Genomic DNA, 20,820 nt, shown 5'->3' with positions numbered 1-20,820 from the left:
GAAGTTGGACTGAGAAAAAAAAAAAAACTCTCCATTAGAAGGGGCAAGTCAAATGAGGGGTCAACATGTCAAAGTCAACAGATAGATTGCTAACATTAGCGCAGGAGTCGATGGAATATTTCTTGCAATTGACGATATATTCTATTGACAACAAGTACAAAATACTCTTTAAAATATTCTTAATGTTGACGGTTTTAAATGACAGTCAAAATCTTTTGTGGAATGGCATATTTCGTTCTAGTTGCCTCATAGGTTAGCAAGATATCGACACATAGCAACATTGGATTGATGACCATACTTGTTACAAATACTACAAGTGTAGGTTTGTGTACCTTGCAAATTTGTGTAGAATTATATTAGCCTTTTTTTTAATCTATTTTTGTTTTTTTGAAGTAAATTGCAAATCGTACCAGTCAATTTTTTTGCCGACTATACCTATGCAATAATGATGGTCATACAATCGTATAAGGGGGGAATGGAGATTTTTCTTTAGCTTTGAATCAAGTGCTCCAAATTCGATGATTTGATAGTCAATCTATATGTTTTTGGGTCTTTTGAGTGCCAATAACAAGGTCTATTTTGACCCAAAATGCTTTGAAATAACAACTACCTTCTATATCTGACAACCACCTCTTAACTTTAAACTTTCATAGACCTAAACTTCATATGTCCATTTAGACAAAACTAACTCTTTCAAACCCTCTAAATTTAATAGTGAGCTCAAATTTGCACCAATAAGCTCTAATTTTGACTTGCAATAAAAAACCATAAAGAAGAAACCCTCAAATCTAGTTTTTCAATCAATTGTATTTATTCTCCAGATGATCATTTGATGCAAGAGAAGAGCATACTCAACTTTTCAAGATTTGCACAAGAAACAGTTCCACAAACTTTGATACCACATAATAATTGACATAGAATCCTTTGTAACATTCAAGATTGGTCGAAAATTGTAGCCACCCAAGATCTAGACACTTCATAAAAGTAAAAGAAAGATCAATTATGAAAAAATAACATTTTTCTATCAAAAGATACAATTGTAAATTATAATGGATTAAGTTGAATTACAAAAGAGACCCATTGGTTATGTATCTAACTGAACATAAGATTGCATGAAATTATGACGTACATCTTAATCTTATAACTTGAAACAATTAACAATGATAAATATTAAATGACCTAAGAAACAAGAAGTAAATGTGATAAGGTGATTTAAACCTAAGCAAACTTAAATAGCATGTATTAACTAAAACCTGGCTAGATAAAACACCCTTTTCACACCAAATAAAAAACTTTACCATTAGTTTCAACCATGAATAATCATGGGCACCTCATATTAATGATGATTGACACATGGGTGCTTGCCTTTGCAATAGACTGGGTTCAAGTTTTGGTAGGCTTGCGCCCTTGATTTTCATATAGTTTCTTTCCAATCATTAATATGTGAGTTGTTTAATGTGTTTGTTGAATTAAGTGCCTTTTTGGGTTATCAAAATTAGTCCTTCGTAAAAAGCCACAAACTGACCTTGGCATATTTCTGATTGCAGTGATAGTTCTAACAATTCCCATATAAATGTAATTCCTTGTTACGGGATTTTGGGCCTGGAAGGCATGTTAGTGTGTATGTTGTTACGTTCTATATAGGCAGGAATGTTTGAACTCTTGAACAAAACATTTCACCTTCTACATCTCAATTCACTTTTGTATCTCTTGACATTCTCATACATTGTGATGATGGATCACAGAGTGTGATCCAAAACGTTGATGCAAAAAAAGACATACAATCAAATTCAGAAGCAGCTTGGTGATTAACTAATGGATTGTAAAAATCTGATAAAATTAATTTTAACTACTACAATTAAAAAAATATTACAATGTGGGAACTGTGCAATAGCAAATTCCTATTTGCTATGTACGGATAGTTTAACTTCATCGATATCTTAAGGGAAAGTAGGCCCTGTATTATTCAGATTTTTTTCTATTTGCCCAATGTGTTTACCAAGATAATTAAAAAAGTTTGAGCTTTCCTATCTAATGTGATACTACCGATAAAATTATGAGTTCGCTGCAACCTACCTCTTATTTATCTAATTATCACGAAACATTTCGAATATTCTCTTTGTTTAAGCATACAAGCAAGCATTTACAAATGGTCTATTTATTATTTATATTAAAAAAGCCCACCTCTTTTCATTTACTAAAAGTTCGAAATTGAATTTGTGCCATGATAAATTTATGCACAAAGAATTTTCTATTTTGTTTAGAGCTTTACACATAAACTTCCTTTGGAATCACATTTGACCATCTCAAGTTTGATATTCCCGTTCCTGTCAGTTTAAGTACACATTCCTCTTCGTGCATAGAAATTCAAAACACATCAAACAATTAAGCCTGTATCTGTCCCTTTCATTCTGGTAGAATAAAACAGCCATCAGACACAAGTAATATAACATATTAATTAACAGGAGTTGAACAAGATATGCTAATATAACATATTTATTAAGCATTGCAATTTGATGTGCGATGTACTCTAAATGTATTCATTGGTGTCCAGTTTATGCTCATTAAAAAATAAGCTTGTACCTGTTCCTAGCATTTTGGTAGAACAACACAGCTATCAGGCACAACTAACCATATACAAGAGTTGAACAACATATGGTAAAATAACATATTTATTAAGCATTGTGGTTTGATGTGCAGTGCCACACGAATTTGTTTGGTGTCCAGTTTACAATGAACTCATCCACCGTAATTGAAATTGATGATCCTGGATCACCATGGCATGCATGCTCTCAACCAAACTTATTTGCTATTAGAATACATACCATATGAAGTAGACATAACTTTAATAATGGTAGGTACCATCAACTCTCCCCAAGTGCCAGGAACAAAAAAATTGAAATAGTGAATATCAACAAAACCATTTTGAAGATTGTAAACTGTTGATTATTGAAGAAAAAATATGTCCGAGACCACCTACTGGAATACCATTTCTCTATCAGCATTGCCCCAGGTCGTAACCACCTATTTCCATGTACTTCTGTATGCAAATTTGTGTTATTAGCTTACACTGCAAACAAGAAAATGCATCCGCTCACATAATGTGAACATTATTGAGACAATAGTTTGATTGCAAATAAGGAGATACCTAACTATGATCACATAATGTGAATGTTATTGAGATAATAGGTTGATGATATAAATTTCTTCATGATTTCATTCAAAAAATGACTCCCTCCTTGTGAGAAACTTGGTGGGTTTTTTGGCCATCTATAAAATTCAAGGATGCATAACCATTTCCACGTGCACCTTCCATTAAATTGGCCTCTTCTACTGAGTTATCACTTTCATCTCGGTTACTTTGAACATCTCCCATTTTTTCTGTTGGGTATGATCTTCCACTACTCTTGATGAGATCTCTAATAATTGTTTGAAAATTTTCATCTGCCTGGAGTATCTCCAAATTGACATGGACACCTGCAAGGAATAAGAGTGACAACAAATAAGTAAGCTTCCTTAAGTACATGAACGAATTCTAGCTGTTGAAACAAAATGCCTCGCAATTAATAGAACAAATTCAAGGGCATGATCTTAAAAGGCTCCTGCCCCACTCATTTCAGCTTATCAATAAATGTCAGATACCAAGGCACGAAAGATGTTATCAAATTTGGAAACATGTCTCTTATTAGCAAAGAGAATGCATAGGACATATCTTGCCAAAATCAACTAGTTCTGCAAAGATGCCTGCAGTTGAATAATTGAAAGTAATCTTTAAGCCTCATTTGGTATGGATAGTAGTTAGTACCATGGTGAACCAACATTCTAGATATAACTGATTCTTTGTAGTCTGAAAATGTCTACTAATAAGATGAACTTGATTGCCATGTAGAACATATATCTGCTAGCTTCTTCCAAGGGTTCTAAACTTGTATTTTGGTTTCAGAGGATGATTCAAATGCAGGCTAATGTTTCCAAGGTTAAGGAAAAGGGTCACTTTCATACACAATAGGCTAGTCTAGACTTGTCCGGCTATCAACTCCCACTTTCCCTAGATTTTTCTTGGCTACCATATTCCCATCTCCATCTTTTAAGAATAGTTGCTGAATCACAACGGTCAATCTTCTGTTGATTGGATATTCATATATCACTCAACTAAACATTACTCTTCTTCTCTACATTATACATCCTCACCAGGCAGGGTAGAACAGGACAGATAATACAGAAGGTAAAGCAAAAACCTCGGGAATATTGAACATTATACTTACGAAAGCGCCAGTAGTGTTTAGGATTTGTTGGGTCATTGATTGTCTCCTCTGCTGCAGGTCGTTTGCTGTACTCTTCCTTCAATGCTAGAATATCCTGAAGACGAAGATTAATTAAATTACATTTACATGTAAATATATCAAGAAAAGGGTATTGAATGTTTAGAGAAAGCTAGATATACAATCCAACCCCATCTCACAACAAGAAGAAAAAATATATATAAATGGCACAATATTAATTTGTTCTTATGCCACAACATGAAAAAAGCTATAGTTTTACCTGTAGCGGAAAAATTGCCCATATAGAGGGAGCTTCAACATGCTGCTGGATTATTGCAAGTGCTACTTTAGGATCACACTTAGCAGGTGGTGCTTCACTGTATCCTAGCACATTCCTAAAGAACCGAATGCGTCTTCCTTCATCTTCTTCCCACCAAGCACGTAATGTAGAACAATCATGACATGATGGAGCACATACCTAATGCATTATATTACAGAATATCAACATTTTTGTAAGAAAAATACACCATCGTTTCAAATTTGCTCGATAAGCATGAGTGACACTTCACCATCCTAAGAACAGCTCAAAGTGTAGTTGAATATTCATATAGCCAATTCTTACTGTCATATAAGGATAGTTTGCAGGGATACCAAACTCCAGATCAGGTTCACTAGGCATCCGTTGAATGCGTAAGCCAATCAAACCCAATTCTTGCATAACCTGGACAAAAAGCAGAATACATGGGTTGATCCTAGATTTAATAAGTATTTCAAATATCATACAACTATTCCCTAAAGGCTCAATGCCACAAACACACAATATACTAAATCATGATGACATACAGGATGCACACAAGCCGGAATCAACCCAAGGTCTTCTCCACATGCCAGCATGTCAGATGAATTTAATAGAGCAGGAAGGGTCTTCAATGCATTTTGTCGCCAAAGCTTCTCTTGCCGATGAAAATAGTAGTCGTAATACAACCTTTTTAAAACATTTTTACTGAAACAGAAAGGAAAAATGTTCAGTCTCTACCTTGAAGTAAAGACAAAATTCAAAGCAATGAATGTATTTAAAATGTAACAGTATCTAATAAATAAATAGTATTCCAAATCAAGGAATAGCTATATTTATCTGCTTAGAAAGAAATGCCAGAGAGTAACATAATAGGAAGTTGCAGCAACATTTAAGTAACTTCAATTTTAGATCTAAAGCCACAAGCTCCAAAGTACCTTTGATCATCTAGTTCTATGAAACTGGTGGTTTCCTCAATATTGAATCGAGGATAGAATTTCCTTGGATCTTCTGGATCGCTAATGAGGACAATCTCCTGAATTTTGAAACATACAGAAATGTGAATGTTAATGGAGAGTTGTATACAAAAAATGCCTTACATGCACATATATACATCATATAATATGCAATCAGAAAATGATTTCATGAAGGTAAGCATGAGAACAAACTAATGAGTAGAAGTGTCAATATAAAAAAACAGATAATGTCAATAAAATGGAGGTTGAGATGGAAGATGACATTGACAAGATGCTAAAATTAGAAAATAATTGAACCTAAAATCAATAATGGTTTCCAATTGTCCGTTCTAATTTATCTTTTCTGTAATCTATCCCCATTTATCTTGCATGTGTTACACAATAAGGGACCTGATAAAATAACCTACATGTAATAGGTGAAACAGGCCTTTCCTTAGTTGCTCTGCTTTCTGCAACTCTTCTGGTGTCTCTTCTTTTGTCTTTATTTCAGCAAGGATCTTCTTCTCTGTATTATACTGTTCCTTAAACTGCAAGAAACAAATTTTCACAACTTTATGTAGGTCCTCTTAATAAGTTGCAACATAAAACATGCTTTCAAGAACTATAACAGAAAACAACAACATAACATTCTCCCAAACGGCTCCTCAGACAAGTCTTTTCCCTATTGTACTTTGATCATATAAATAATAAATAGATAAGCCACCAGCATACCAATGCATAAGCACCAGTCAGTACACTCTTCTCAAAGAAATGACACTGGAAAGCTTAATCTTGTAAAAAGAAATCAGGTATACGAAGGTTTTACCTTATTCAATTGTCTAATTAAGCACTTTTAAGGGTTCTTGAAATTGTGTTGGACGAAATCATACATAGAAAGCATGTCTTCTGTTTGAGGACACATTTCTTATACCATTTAACAACTATAAATAACGAGTCTCTATGATTTTGAATCCCAGGCTAAGTTATCCGTTCAGGTTCGGGTTCGGTTTCTTTTGGGTTCATGCGTCTCGTTCGTTCACATGCACACACACACACACAGATATATATATACAAAAATTTAAAGAAACATACAGAATTATAAAACTAATTACATTTGATACTATGATACTTCATCATTGATCAATGCCAAATGCCAATTGATAGTTCAGAATTGAATTGGAAGATGGAACAATGCAAAATGGCAAAAGAAAAACAGCAAAGGGCAGTTGGAATGCCTGGAGCGAACCCGAACCCGGATGAACCCGGTTTGGGTGCAGGGACCAACCGGTGAACCCAGTAACTGCGATCCCTGGAGATATCCAGGGATAATACTCTAATTAATAGAACATAGACGTCTAATATGCCAAAGCAATAGTAAACAAGAATATATAAATGATAAATAACATTCAGCAAATGACACACAGGAAATTCTGAAATATAATAAAGCTTTGACATAAACCTGTATTAATCTGGACATTCTGTACATGCTGCACCATTGAAGAGATGCATGGCTATCTATCTTCCTAGATGCCCTTTTTTATGCTATTGCTAACTACTTATCTAGATATGTATGTATGCATAATCATACATGCCACTAAAAGCAGAAAACCTTTACAGAAGATGAAACAGTTGCATTTCCACAGGTGACTGTTTGCCTTCCGTTGATTGATGCTGAGCTATGTAAAAATGTAACAGTTAAATCTTGCCTTTGAGCCATATGGCAGGAGAATGAAAATAAAGGAATGGGCTTATGGCTCCACACATTACAAATTAATGAAAAAGTGACAATACATACTACCTGCAAATTGCTTTTGTTGCTTTCCCTTCCCCTTCTCTAGAGATATTGAGAGGCATAATGGCCAAACTTTTGGCACTTAAAACACTTGATAATATGACCCTTGTCAATAGGTATTTGTATGTAAAGACACTAACACAAATTTTGAAGCCAAATTCATAGTACTTCTGATTTTTGGTTTGCTGGCATTTTTTCAAACACTTTACATATAACTTAACACACAAGATTTCTGAATGCCAAGATTTAGAACAGCTATGACTATGAATTTAGATCATGAACACAACACAATATTTCAAGATAATTGAGGGATGTTTTGTCAAACAGTTTGCAACCTTCAATAGATCTGGAAATAATAAAAAAATGAACAATACAACTTGCTGTTCCAGAAATCAGATTTACAAAGATGCAAAGTTGCACAGACATGGATACGGATACGGTATCAGATACGGATATGGCCATTTTCCAAGACCTCTCATATGAATATGACATTCATAAATATATGTAATTTTATTATCTAAATAATTTATAATATATGTTTAATATTTACTTTTTCAAATTTAATTTTACAAAAGTAGACAAACTAAAAATCTATAATTATATGCGTGATAACTTTCAAATTTAAATCTAAATTAATTATTAATTTAAAATAAATTAAATATATTAATAACTTCAAACAAAAAAATTAAATAAATATATTATTTATAACTATTATAAAACAAACTAAAAACAAAATATAACTAAAATATTGGAAAGCTTTTAGTTTTGCAACACAAAATCAAGAATTTACAAAATTGTATGAATTCGTTTTAAAAATTAAAATATGATTATGATGAATAAATGTAAATCTATAGAATAATTTTAAATAAAAAATTATAATTTGAAATTATCAAATTTATACATTCAGAAACCAAAAGATTCAAAACTAATAAATTTCAAACTATAAAATTATTTTAAATTAAATTAACAATTTATAATTCCAAATCAAATCTACATTTCTTTAAAACCTCTTAATTGTAAATTATTTAAAATTATTTTATTTAACTATTCTTATATTATTTATAAAAATATTAATTAAATACTATATTTATAAACATTTAAAATTAAATAATAAATTTAGCCTTTAACTATCAAATGACAAATTTAAAAACAACTTCACTTTTAACTATAACTATATTGAAATTAAATACAACTATATCGCATAGAAGAAGATTTGAACTACACAGCATGGCACAACATGCAATCGCGGAATAACTCTTAACTGCAGATTCAAAAAATAATAATTTGGCAACCAAAGCCATTCAAATCTGGCAAAATTTGGAAGTTTTTAAGACATGCGGTCTATGTCGTTTCTGAGCCATACCATATCTTTCAGGTACGACAATATGCATACCAGGTGAGTAAGTTTGTCGTTCCTACAACCTTGCAAAGATGTAGAATGCTTTGTCTTCTAACCTCCAAAGATGCCAAATACACTTGCAAGTGCCAAGATGATGTAGCAATGTGAAGTTGTGAACAACACTGGTAATGGCAGATTTATTCCTTGACAATGGTGTTTATATCTGGAACACCTCCAAAATGCTTGTCGATATTGAATAATGGCTAGATGCTATTGAAGATGATAAGAGCTTGTTGAAAACTAAATCGTGATGAAGTTTGATAAATTATAAGATCCCCCAAAACTAGAATTTGCATTGCAACTCCTAGATATCCGAAAGCATTCTCTTCATCCTGAAACTATATACATGATATATAACTTACACTTAATGTTTATTTCATGTACGACCCTAAATAATATGACTAGCAAATAAGTACAACTCCCAAAAAAATTTACACTTCAAACGGCATGACAAAACCCAAGGAAAGATTGTAATTGGGTTGGGAGTAGTTGCAACTCAATTTGGGAATGCTTCCAAGTCTTTTTCTTCATTGCAAACTTCAAATATGGCACCTTTCTTAACAATGTTGTGGCTGGAATTAAAGCACAAGAAACCCCTAGTAGAAGATATAGCTCTTCAACACAATCTTCTTCAATCCTTCATCAATATGCACACCTGTGAATTCTAAATGAATTCACCAAGGATTGGCTAGGTGGCTTTTCGTCCACAAAACCAATATTTACCTTATAGTTTTCATCCCAGGCAGAATAAATAAACAATAGCTCAAACTCACAATGAGGGTTTCTCACTAGAATGAACAACCAAGAATGAATTGAAACGAATCTCAATATTCCTTTATAATCTCCTGTGGAATTTTTTGGAAATTATATTTAAAAATCACTTTTTAAATATTAATCATTTTTGCTCCAGAGAAGTGACTTTGTAGTCCAACTAAATAAATAACATAGGTTGTCTTTTAATTTTTCCTTTTTTGACAACTTAACATTTGATTATTTAATTTTTAATTATATTCCACTCATCTAGTCAAAAAATGAATTTTAACGATGCCACAATATTCTAAAATGCTTATGAAATTGAACCTTATAAACATTAGTGCTTTCCATAAATAGCAAGCTTCTCCAAGAAATGCGTAGAGCTCACAAAGAGTCAAAAAATAACAGAGTATCATGGGAATCACCTTGAATTCTTAAACTCACACTACCACTGACAGAATTTTGTCCTCAAAAGTTTGGCTCTCTCCAAGAAAGTTGGAGTACCTAAGGATAGTGGAAAGGCCACAAATAGGGGACATTACTGAGATGCACGGAAATGAGATCCTAGCCTAGGAATACAAACTAAGTGTCATATCCCTAAACCAGACTGAACCCATATTTATAGCAAACTAATGCCATAAAAACATAAAGGGCTGACTGGGACATATGTTTAATAATTACTGAATGGTGAATTCTCAAATAGGTCCGACCTAGGTAACTAAAATTAATAAGAAGCCTCGCTGACCCTCCTTGTGCAAACGCCCATCTTGGGCAAGGAAATTAATATAATAAATTGTATTTATTGTTGAGCCGACCTCCTTGAAAGGGTATGACCTTTGGGGGAAGAATCATCTACGGCATATAAAATGAGAGTTTAGGAGGTCAATGGTGGAAGGCATTCAAGGAATATCCATCCAACTAAGGGCAGAAATCAGAGCAGACATAAATATATTATTGCAGCAGATATAAATACATCATTATAGCAGACTAATAAGCATACCCAAAATTAAAGAAATCAGAACAAATGAGCAGCAACTGGATTAATATTGGCCAGTGATGTAATTGTCTATGATTAACAGTGATCATTACCAATGTCTGTAGCAGCATATTGAACAGGAAGAAGACAATCATTGAACAGCAGCAGTCAAACTACAGCAAGCCCAGTTGTAGTCATATCTTCAGCCATTGTGGCATGAAGGAATAATTGTATTCCTTATGCATGTGTGAATAGATATGAATATAGATGCATCTAGGATAAATTGTATGCAGACTTATTTCTAGCATATCTCTATGCTTAAGATGGTCATATCCAAGTGAATCTATACATTTGATAATATCATATAACCTGCAATAATCAAGATCAGTAAATAGAAATCTGATAATGATATCTTTAGTAAATCTATTATATATGTACCTGCATATGTTCTAAATGTTTACAACCAAGATAGTAGGAGAGGGGTTTGCAAGTAGGGCAACAGTGTCGAGGTCATTTTCTAGGAACACCACCTCATGGTAAATGACTAGGGAGTCCCATGAGGCCAAAGGGGTACAGAGGGTGCTGCCTTTGGGCCTATAAGGATGGACTTCCTTGGCACCCTATTGTAAAGAGCCCTCATACTCTCTATCTTGGTAAATTGATGCATTAATCATAAGGAATAGGATGAAGGTGGAAAAGTTGAGGAAAACGGTGATAGGATACCTCACTAGGTATTCCACCTCATTTGGATGGCATAGACTACATGAGGCCAAGGGGGATAAGGTCCACCATTGGGCCTAGGGTAGAGAGTCTTTGGGGCACCCCTCTTAGTCATCCTATCCTATGCCCTTCTATGATTGAATTCTCTCAAGCATAATTTAATCTTTTTTTTCTATTAGAGATAGTTCACAAATAACATCATATGAGCTTTTCAACAGTGTCCATCAGATATCATCAGTATATACCATGTCACATCAAAAAAAAGACCTATACTATTTTAACAGTTTTTCTATATCATCTAGAGATATATAATAATACAACATCAATAAAGTTCAAGTAAACAAAAAGAGAGATCGCAAGTCATCATGCACATCCCATGACCCAATAACAGTGTTGCTTTCTTCGGCCTTATCAGTTTCAAGTCTCCCTAGGGGGGGGGTCAATATCAGGATCACCTTCTGCATCCCACTTTGGGCCATCTTCCCTCGCGGTCTCTTTGTTAGTCTTATCAATGTCTTCCTGAGAAATGTTATTGTCCTGCAGCAATTGATTTAGAGCATCCAGCTCCTCCTGATCTAACATGTCTCTATACATATCAAAGAAATGAGCACTTCTACTATCTGATTTATAAATCAGCAGCACACCTTTCTGGATCAGGGTCATAAACCTGCTCTTGGTAAATCAAGCAGAGCTGAAACCTGCAGCATTATGTGAAATATGTGAGTTTAATGTTACACTCAGCAAGACTTCTCCTTTTACCCTGAAAGACCTCCTCGTTCCTCTTAGACCACAAGAACCACAGAATTTCACAAAATAAGACAGACCAAAAAGTATTCATTCTATCATCAAGACAGTCCACATATCCCACAAGTACTTCAGTCCAAGATAGACCTGGGCGAACATTCCAGACCAAAGGATGACCAGCAAATAAAGACCAGACCAATTTGGCAAAGCGACATTCAAAAAAGAGGTGACTGATAGACTCAGTAACAGAACAGATAGAACAGCATAAAGGGGAAAGACCCACAGAAGACAGTACATCCCCCACAGCAACTTTTTAAAGCAAGATAAGCCATCGCAAGCATTGTTTTTTGGGTTCGCAAGGTTGATGCCAAAATCGGCTAAGGGCAAAGTTCCATTTGATGTCCCAGGACTCATTAATCCATCTCAGGATCTTTGGGTCCTCTTTGAGCATCTGATAAATCTGTTTTACCTTTATACTGAAAAATAAAGTGCCATCTTTCCATTTCAACTGATCCATGTACTGCTTACTATATAGGAGTTTCCCGGGAAAGAAGTCCCCAGTAGCTTTGCAAAGCAATGTATACGTCTTCTTGTGAGAGAGAGGAATATCAAACTTGGAACATAATTCTTCCCATGTACCAAGACGGTTATCCACCAAGAGATCACTAATGAGAATGATGCCTAAGGAATTCCATATTTTAGCTGAACAACACTGAGTCAAAGCAAGAGGTTAGTTATTAAGCCTCACCCCTCACCACACAGATTTGTCCAGTACTGAGTATGTAGGGGAATGTCCAACAGCTTCTCTAGAGAAGATTAACCCCCTAACTTGTGTCCAAGCCTTCAATAGTGAAGAGAATATAGCAGAGCCAAAGGGCTTGATATCAAAGTCCTCATCAGTATGTCATAAAGACCCAATCCATTCCAACTTCTTCCTTTTTTCGGTTTTGACATACAAATATTGTTCCTTATCAAGATCTTCCAAGGTTCATTTCCATGAACTGCTCTGAATATCCATTTGGAGGCTAAAGCAGCCCCATGAGTTCTCAGGTCCCTAAGACCAAGACCACCTAATTCCTTTGATATACAACACCACTCCCATGATAGACAATGCCTTTTCTTTGTACCCTGCCCATCAGACCATAAAAAATCTCTTAAAATTCTTTCCATTTTATTCACTTGGTAGTTAGAAAATAACCAGGTAGAAGAATAATAGATAGCATGTGAAGCCAACACCTTCTGAACAACCTGTACTCTGCCAGCCAATGACAACAGGTGAGTTTGCCATTATAAATGTTTCTTCTCCACCTTCGCAAAGATCCATTCCCACATGTCTTTTGTAGATGGATTAATAGCAAATGGGATCCCAAGGTATCTTACAATTTTATTGGGACCAACCCAACCCCACTCTTTGTTTGCTAACCAAGTTGGAGGTGTATCTGACCATCCAATAACAATTGACTTCTGAGGAGCTACTTTAGCCCCAGATGCTGCACAAAAAAATTGTAACCTTTCCAGTATGTTATCAAAATTATCCTCTGCTAATTCAGGAAAAGGGGCAATATCATCTGCGAACTGTGCATTCAATAACATGGCTTTGTTTGGGAGCCTTATACCTCTTATGGGAGGTCCTAACTCCAAGCATCTAAGGATATAATATAATGCATCAGCAGCAATAACATACAGGGCCGGAGCAATGGGGCCTGTCTAATTGAACGTTGAAGCTGTATAGGTTCAGATAGCCTTCCATTAACATCAATAACAGTAGAAGAATCCTTAAATAAAATCTCAGTCCAATTACAGAAGTATGATGGAAAACCAAAAGCTTTAAGCATCCCAATGATGAAAGGCCACTCAATCCTATCATAGGCCTTCTCAAAGTCCAACAATATCATTGCAGCACTTTGACCATCCTCCTTGGCCCAATGCATTGCCTCCCAACTGGTAATCAGATTTTCAAGAATATATCTCCCCTTAATAAAACCTGTTTGTGTGACATAAATGATTCTCCCCAGTATCCCAACAATTCTTCTTGCAAGAGTCTTGGCCACAATCTTGTAGGAGAGGTTAAGTAATGTAAATGGTCTCCAATTCTTAACTAGTGACCTATCCCCCTCCTTAGGCAGAAGTTTAATTACTCCTTTATTGATATTCTGTCCAAGAGACCCTCTGGAATATGCCTCATTATACAGCTCCACCAGTTCCAAACTAATCCACTCACTGTTTTTCTTGTAAAATTCTGCCGGTAGCCAATCAAGACCAAGGGATTTACCATTTGCCAACGACTTAATAGTCTCCTCAATTTCATTAGCTGAAATCTCCTCAGACAGACTTCTAGCTTCATCCTTAGATATTTTCTTTGGAATCAACTTGAAGCATTTAAATTTTATAAATCTGATCATAGTTTTCTTCTTTGTGCTCAGATGTGAATAAGTTCTTGTAAAACTCATAGAATGCCCTGCTGATTACTTCAGGATCATTGGAGCTCCCATCACTAAGGGTAATCTGCTCTATCATTTCCCTCTTTTGCTTATACCTGATCATGTTAAAGAAATAATTGGTATCTCTGTCCCCTTCCTTTAACCAGTTCATTTTTGATCTGATGCTTTGCCCTTTGAATCTATAGTTTTGAATCTTTCTAAGCTCCATCTTCGTTCTGTTCAAGTCTCCCTCCAGCGTATCATCTTGCCCTTTTGACTGAAGGAGGTCCTCTACTATATTGAGTCTCTTTTGAAGGACATCTTCCAGTTTGTACCTATCCTTAGGCTTCTTCTCTCCAACAAACTCAAACATTTTCCTCCATAAGTCTGTTAATCTATCCCATTTTTCTATAGCCCCAACCTCCTTGTTACAAAATTTAGAAAGGCAGGTAGCCATTCTAATGGCATCCACAGTATCATCATCTTTAAGTAAAGAAGTATTGAATTTAAACACATTACAACCTCTGCCCCTCTGAAGGGATGACTGAGGGCACTCAATCTTAATCACAACAGAAATAAGAGAATGATCAGACATAGTAACAGGGGTCACAACAACCTGATTATTGTCTTTAACATCATTGAAGGAGAACATGGAAAAGTTTGCATACATTCTATCGAGTCTGCGATATATCCTCTGATTCGAAGCTTGATTATTGCACCATGTAAACCATATGCCCTTGGAGTCTCCCTTTTTCCTTTCTAATGGGTCCACCAAACTGAGTCTTCTCTTGCATTTGGCCCAGAAGAACTGCTCATTCCCTTTCCACACATGTTTGATTCCCCCCTTTTTATCTTCTCTGCATTCAATCATGTTAAAATCACCTGTGAAAATCCAATATCCTTTGGGGAGGGAGGTGGAAGCCCAATCCCTCAAGGCAGCCCTCTCTCTATAATCATTGGAGGCATAGATATTGCATATGCCAATCTCAATTCCTTGATACTTTAACTTCACCCAGCAAGCCTTGTTACAAGGGGAAACTCCAGAATTTGTGATGCTGTCTGCCCATGTGGGACCTACCATTATAGCAGCCCCACCTTTCCCTTTCTCATGTTTAGTGACAATGCATTTGGATTGCTTCCAGATGAAACTGAGTGTGTTGATAGCATGGTGTCCAACTTTAACCTCTTGCAGACATATAACATCCTTCTCCCTCAATCTATTACACCAATCTCTAACAACAAATTTTGTATCCCTCATCTCCAACCCTCTCACATTCCAACTTGCTGTAGAGTTTTTCTGATTGGTATATAATCTATTAAAAGCATTCTGGAATATTACCCCCCTTTTTATTTATGTTTTTCTCCACATTCGAATGTGATATAGACTGTCTATCCGAAGTTTTCCTTTTTTTCTTCTTCCCTACCTCCACAAAAGGTGGGGTGCTCTCATTTTGATTGGCCTCAGCCATTTCAACTTCCGGATTACATTGAACCACTTCCATTCCACTGGTATTGTTATCTGGAACTTCATCTAGTACTGGGTCAATATCTTGTTGTAAATTCTGTCTAAGTTTCCTGTAATTTTCTGCTCTTTCATTGATAGTGGCCAGGGCTATCTATTGGGCATTAAGCCGCCTTAGCCCATCATCCTCACTAGGGGTCTCAGGATGAATCCCGTCTTTGGGCATGGTTTTTCCTTTAGGACATGCAGGGATTACTTCTAATTCATCCTCAAAAAGAGGATTGGATAAAGATATCGTGTATTTGCTTGGTATAACCTTTCTCTCATAGGAAGGTTCAATTTTTCCTTCATTCTTGTCCTAGGGGCCGTTCACTTTCGAGGGCACATTATTCAAATTATTTGTTTTGGATTCCCGAGTGACATTAATCACATTAGGGTTTGTTGCCTTATTTACACCTGAATTGGGTATTGTTGTGACCTAATCACACATCACCCCATCCCAGATAGGAACCCCCCTTTGCTTTTAGGCCCTTTTGGTCATTTGGCTTTCATTTTTGTGTGTGTTAGTGGCAATCTCTTCAATCTCTCCGCATTACGGGTGTTTGGGAGTCAGTTGGGGTTAATCTGCTTCTTTGTCAAGCAAATTTTGTGAGGTCTAGGGCCTGTTTTGTCCTTTTTCTAGGGTTTTGCCTTCTGTCCTAGATTTTAGGGGTTCCTGTTAGGGTTTCGGAAAAACTAAGCATATAACTGGAGTCAGGACCCTTCAGGGGACCTCCCAGCAAAATTTGAGCCCAAACGGAGTAACTTTCTATTTTTAGAAAGTCCCTATTTTTTAGGGATTTTTCTGAGTCCTAGAATGTCGCCATTTTGCCAAAAATCAAACTTACTATTTTTAGTAATTTCTATTTTTAGTAAGTCATCCTGCGCCCTGTCTTGGGCTCTAACTCTGACATTTTGGAAAGTTTCTATTTCAGGAAAGTCTATTTGTGGCAGGATCAAGCTAGCAGACAACAGAGAGTCAACATGCACAATCACTTCTAAATCTGGAAAGTTGAAAGCAGACAGGCAGGGGTCTAAAATGGCTAAATCTGAAGAATCATCCCTGAAGTGGGAGGTCAAAATATTCTAAGTCTGGAAGTCATTCACAAGCAGGAAATTCCGCCTCTCCATGGACATGGCCAAAATGCGCCCAGGTCAGGTCTGGGGCGCCAAAACCAAGGATGAATTCACAAGTACAATTTTCCGCCTCTCCATGGACATGTGCAAAATGTGCCCAGGTCAGGTCTGGGGCGTTGAAATGAAGAAGACATTCACAAGTGGAATTTTCCACCTCTCCATGGACATGTGCAAAATGCGCCCAGGTCAGGATTGGGGCGCTGAAATCAAGAAGACATTCACAAGTGGAATTTTCTACCTCTCCATGGACATATACAAAATGCGCCCAGGTCAGGACTGGGGTGCTGAAATCAAGAAGACATTCACAAGTGGAATTTTCCACCTCTCCATGGACATGTGCAAAATGCGCCCAGGTCAGGTCTAGGGCGCTGAAACCAAGGATGAATTCACAAGTGCAATATTCCGCCTCTCCATGGACAGAGCCAAAATGCGCCCAGGTCTAGTCTGGGGTGCTGAATCCATGAAGGCATTCACAAGTGGAAAATTCATGAATCCTTGGCATGGCAAAATTTCACCCAAGCAAAAAAATTGAAATTTTGCTTAAGGCACGGAATCCAAGAAGTCGAGGAATAAAAAGCAGAAATTCTCCTCAGGTGATTTTTCAAATATGCTATTTTTAGACATCAGATCCGGCCAAATATAGAAATTTTTATAGATTCCGAATCAGGACAAAATTCCCCATCCAATGAACCTGACTCCTAAAATTTAGGAAGATCCCTAAAAAATAGGGATATGGAGAAAAGCCGAGAAAGTTCCTTCGACAGCACGAGATGACAAGTCGGAGTGGAATTGAGCAAATCCCAAGAAAGATCTTGCAATCTCCCTCCAAAATTGGAAAATATGAAACCAACGAGTTGGCAGGAGGAATCTTCCAAGTATGACGCATGACTGGGAGCATTTAAGGAAGGTTCTAAATTTGAACTCACATGCATGGGAAACTGCCTTGCATGTCGAAGTGATTAAGGAAAGTATGACGTGCCATAAATGCAATTACTAATTTGATACCTCTTGGGAATTCTATATAAGTTGGAAAAAAATTTCATTTTTCACGTGCAAGATTCAAGAAAGGAAGAGTAAAGAAGTGAAAAGTTTTTATACTTAGTCTCTATTTCATCATTTTGAAGTATTCCCAAGATGGCGGAACCTAGCAGGACAGCTACTATTTCCAGGCAGGCAATGAACAAAGAAGAAATGAAGGGTTTTCTTCCCCATTCTCGGTTGAATTCAAGATGGGAAGAGATCAGTGATACCAACTTCGACACGTTCAACTGGGCTGCATTCAAGATAAGGATGTTCGGAACTGCAGGGCACAATCCATCTCCGACAACTGTCAAAATTGTGAGAAGCGGAATAGTTGCAGCAGCTGGCTTTCCTCCCACCATTCAATGCCCTGATCTAGTATTGGAATGTGCAGCGCATTACAACCTGGAGCAGAAGACGATCTCAACGCCAAACGGCAAGTTACTGGCAACATTGACTCTAGAGGCGATTGGTGAAGCCCTCGGAATCCCTTCACATTACTCCATGACGTACAAGACCAGCAGTGGAGCTCAAGCAGTCTATGATGCAGGCCCCGCCAGATGTGCTGATTTGATCAACAAGCAATGGTTGCTGAAGCCTAGAGTGCACGTTTCCAAGATTCCCAAAACTCTCACAATCTTCGAGTTCAAGCAAGAATATGTGGACATGATAAAAATGTTGAGCAGAGTAATGGGATGCTCACACTCGATGAACTTCGAGCCTTGGATGTTCTTCTACATTGGCGAGATCATGAATTCTAATACACTGATCGACTGGGCTAGATTGATCAGCCACTACTTGCATGAATAATTGAAGAACCTGCAGGAGAAAAGGTCTCAGTCCTTTTTCATGAGTTCCTACCTATTCTATATGCTGACACGAAGGGGTGGATTCGATGGGCTGCCAGCAAGAGGAATCATGGGCTACGGGCCAGCTCAGCTAAAGGTGCATGAATGTTATACTCAGCTACATCTCCACAACGTGAATTCTTACAAATTGGCGAATGACGCCTTCACCATGTACCTGACATGACTTATGCAAAATAAGTTGCACATGAGATTGTCTCCGCAAGCGAGTGCTCTGGTCCAGAAGTACGGCGCTGCGTACCTGCAGTTCCCCAAGTTCACCTACATCAGGACGCAGGGTTTCTCCTTCCAGTCTTACAAATTGCCTAGATATCCGTCAGATAAGCTTATATTGCTCGAGCTCATGAGGCAATTGACTGCCTACGATCAGCTGCAGAAGAAGAAGCAATCTATTGAATTTTCAGTTGTCTTGGGGGATTTCATGGAGATATGCCCAGAATTGGAGGCCGCTAAAAGTGCAGCAAGCGAGTTGGCATTCTACCGCCTACCATTTTACACTTCCAGGGCCCAATATGATCCTTACAGCCAGATCAGGAAGGTTGCCGGTGTCAAATTCACACATAGATTTCACTTGGAAGATTACTGGGCCGGTGCCGAGGATGACTTTGAGGTTCGGAGAAGAATGCACTCCAGACTGCCCCTCGACACCATCAGAATAAGTGAGATCCATCAGGTGCCAAACCAGGTGAAGGAAGACTCAAATTTGATGCAACCCGAATTCGAGAGGATAAAGGATCAACCTATCCTGTTGCTAGATTGGTCGGAGCCTGAGGTAGATGATTTGAACATTTTGGCTAGGCCAGTGCTAAAATTCACTAAGCACTGGATTGACAAGCAGACAAGAAAGTTGGTTGAAAACCATGTCCCTCTGACATACCAGCTGATGGGAAATCTGGATTCTCACAGCGAGGCAACTGAAGACTCTTCACAGGGTCAGGCAGGAAGAGAGGCCCGAATAGACAAAGGAAAAAGTGCCCCAAAGAGGCCAAGGGTAACAAAGACAAAAGATAGCCAACAGGAAGTCCCGCGCGAGATTCAGCAGGAAGCCCAGCAGGAGGAGCCTCCACAAAAGAGAACGAGGACGGGAAGGGAACATTCACCAGTCAGCTCCGCAAGCGTACAAGAAGTAGAAATGTTCCCACATCCCGCAGGCCCACTTCCAGGGAATGTTCCAGCACCTGATATACTTAGCATCAATGCTTCACAGGGCCGTCATCAGCCAAGAAATCAGAGACAAGAAGTTTCCCCGCACCTGGAAGAGGTTCGCCAGGATAATTTCATAGAGACTATCCTTGGCGAAATGGAAGAGGAATCTCAAGAACGAGAGCATGCAGAGGACTACAGCCATTCCATCCTCGTGCCAGATTGGTTGGTAGGCAGATTGGGAAATGAAGCAGGAGGGGAGCCCAATCCTACTCAGGAATTAGAGGAATTATTGAAGAGGATGGATCAGCCACCGAAAAGAAAAGCCCTCCGAAAGTTTTCCAAGGTAGTCAGAGAAGAATCCGGAGCTCAGACCTTGCACATTTTTGAACCTGCAGTGGATAAGAATAGGAGTGAGATTAGGCAAGAAGATTACGTCATCAGACAGGTGGATCTTGGCCATGCTTCCACCGGTCAAGTAATGGGAGATTTCGACGATTCTTCCTTTGCCATGAAGGAGAAATTGCTGAAGTCAAAAGCAAAATGTAAGCGGCTGAAGGAGGAAAACGGACTTCTATGCGAGTATGTCAGGAGTTTCAAGAAACCCCTCAGGGAAGCAGGTCCCTTCATCCACTCCCCCTCCCTTCCTTCCCAAGGAAGTAATTGATGATGCAGAACTTACAAAGGCAATGGCACAGAATTCCCGAGAATGGGTAGAAGATGTTTATGCTGAGGCAGGGAAATTTGTAGAAGATCTAGCTCAGCTCCATTCGAGATTCGTGGCCCTCCTAAGTAGGTTGGAAACGGCAGAAGGACTATGGGAAGATGTTGATGTC

General features: G+C 37.5%; 1 protein-coding gene across 3 annotated transcripts in view; it reads right to left on the bottom strand.

The window, feature by feature from the left end:
- Nucleotides 1-2,656: 2,656 nt before the first annotated feature.
- Nucleotides 2,657-20,820, bottom strand: part of LOC131044277 (4-alpha-glucanotransferase DPE2) — a 62,159-nt gene continuing 43,995 nt past the window's right edge. For 2 of the 3 annotated variants that reach the window (XM_059212114.1, XM_059212113.1), the window contains 7 exons: nt 5,942-6,061; nt 5,496-5,593; nt 5,106-5,265; nt 4,885-4,983; nt 4,543-4,740; nt 4,266-4,359; nt 2,657-3,477 (listed from right to left, as the gene is read on the bottom strand). In XM_059212114.1, coding sequence (XP_059068097.1) covers nt 3,221-3,477; nt 4,266-4,359; nt 4,543-4,740; nt 4,885-4,983; nt 5,106-5,265; nt 5,496-5,593; nt 5,942-6,061 — 1,026 coding nt within the window. In that variant the 3' untranslated portion in view covers nt 2,657-3,220. The remainder of the gene's footprint in view (nt 3,478-4,265; nt 4,360-4,542; nt 4,741-4,884; nt 4,984-5,105; nt 5,266-5,495; nt 5,594-5,941; nt 6,062-20,820) is intronic. The other variant, XR_009359062.1, reaches the window with a different exon arrangement.

The sequence above is a fragment of the Cryptomeria japonica genome, chromosome 10 (genome assembly GCF_030272615.1).
Source record: "Cryptomeria japonica chromosome 10, Sugi_1.0, whole genome shotgun sequence".
Taxonomy (NCBI): domain Eukaryota; kingdom Viridiplantae; phylum Streptophyta; class Pinopsida; order Cupressales; family Cupressaceae; genus Cryptomeria; species Cryptomeria japonica.
The sequence above is the reverse complement of the archived record's forward strand: the minus strand, read 5'-3'. Positions and strand labels throughout refer to the sequence as shown.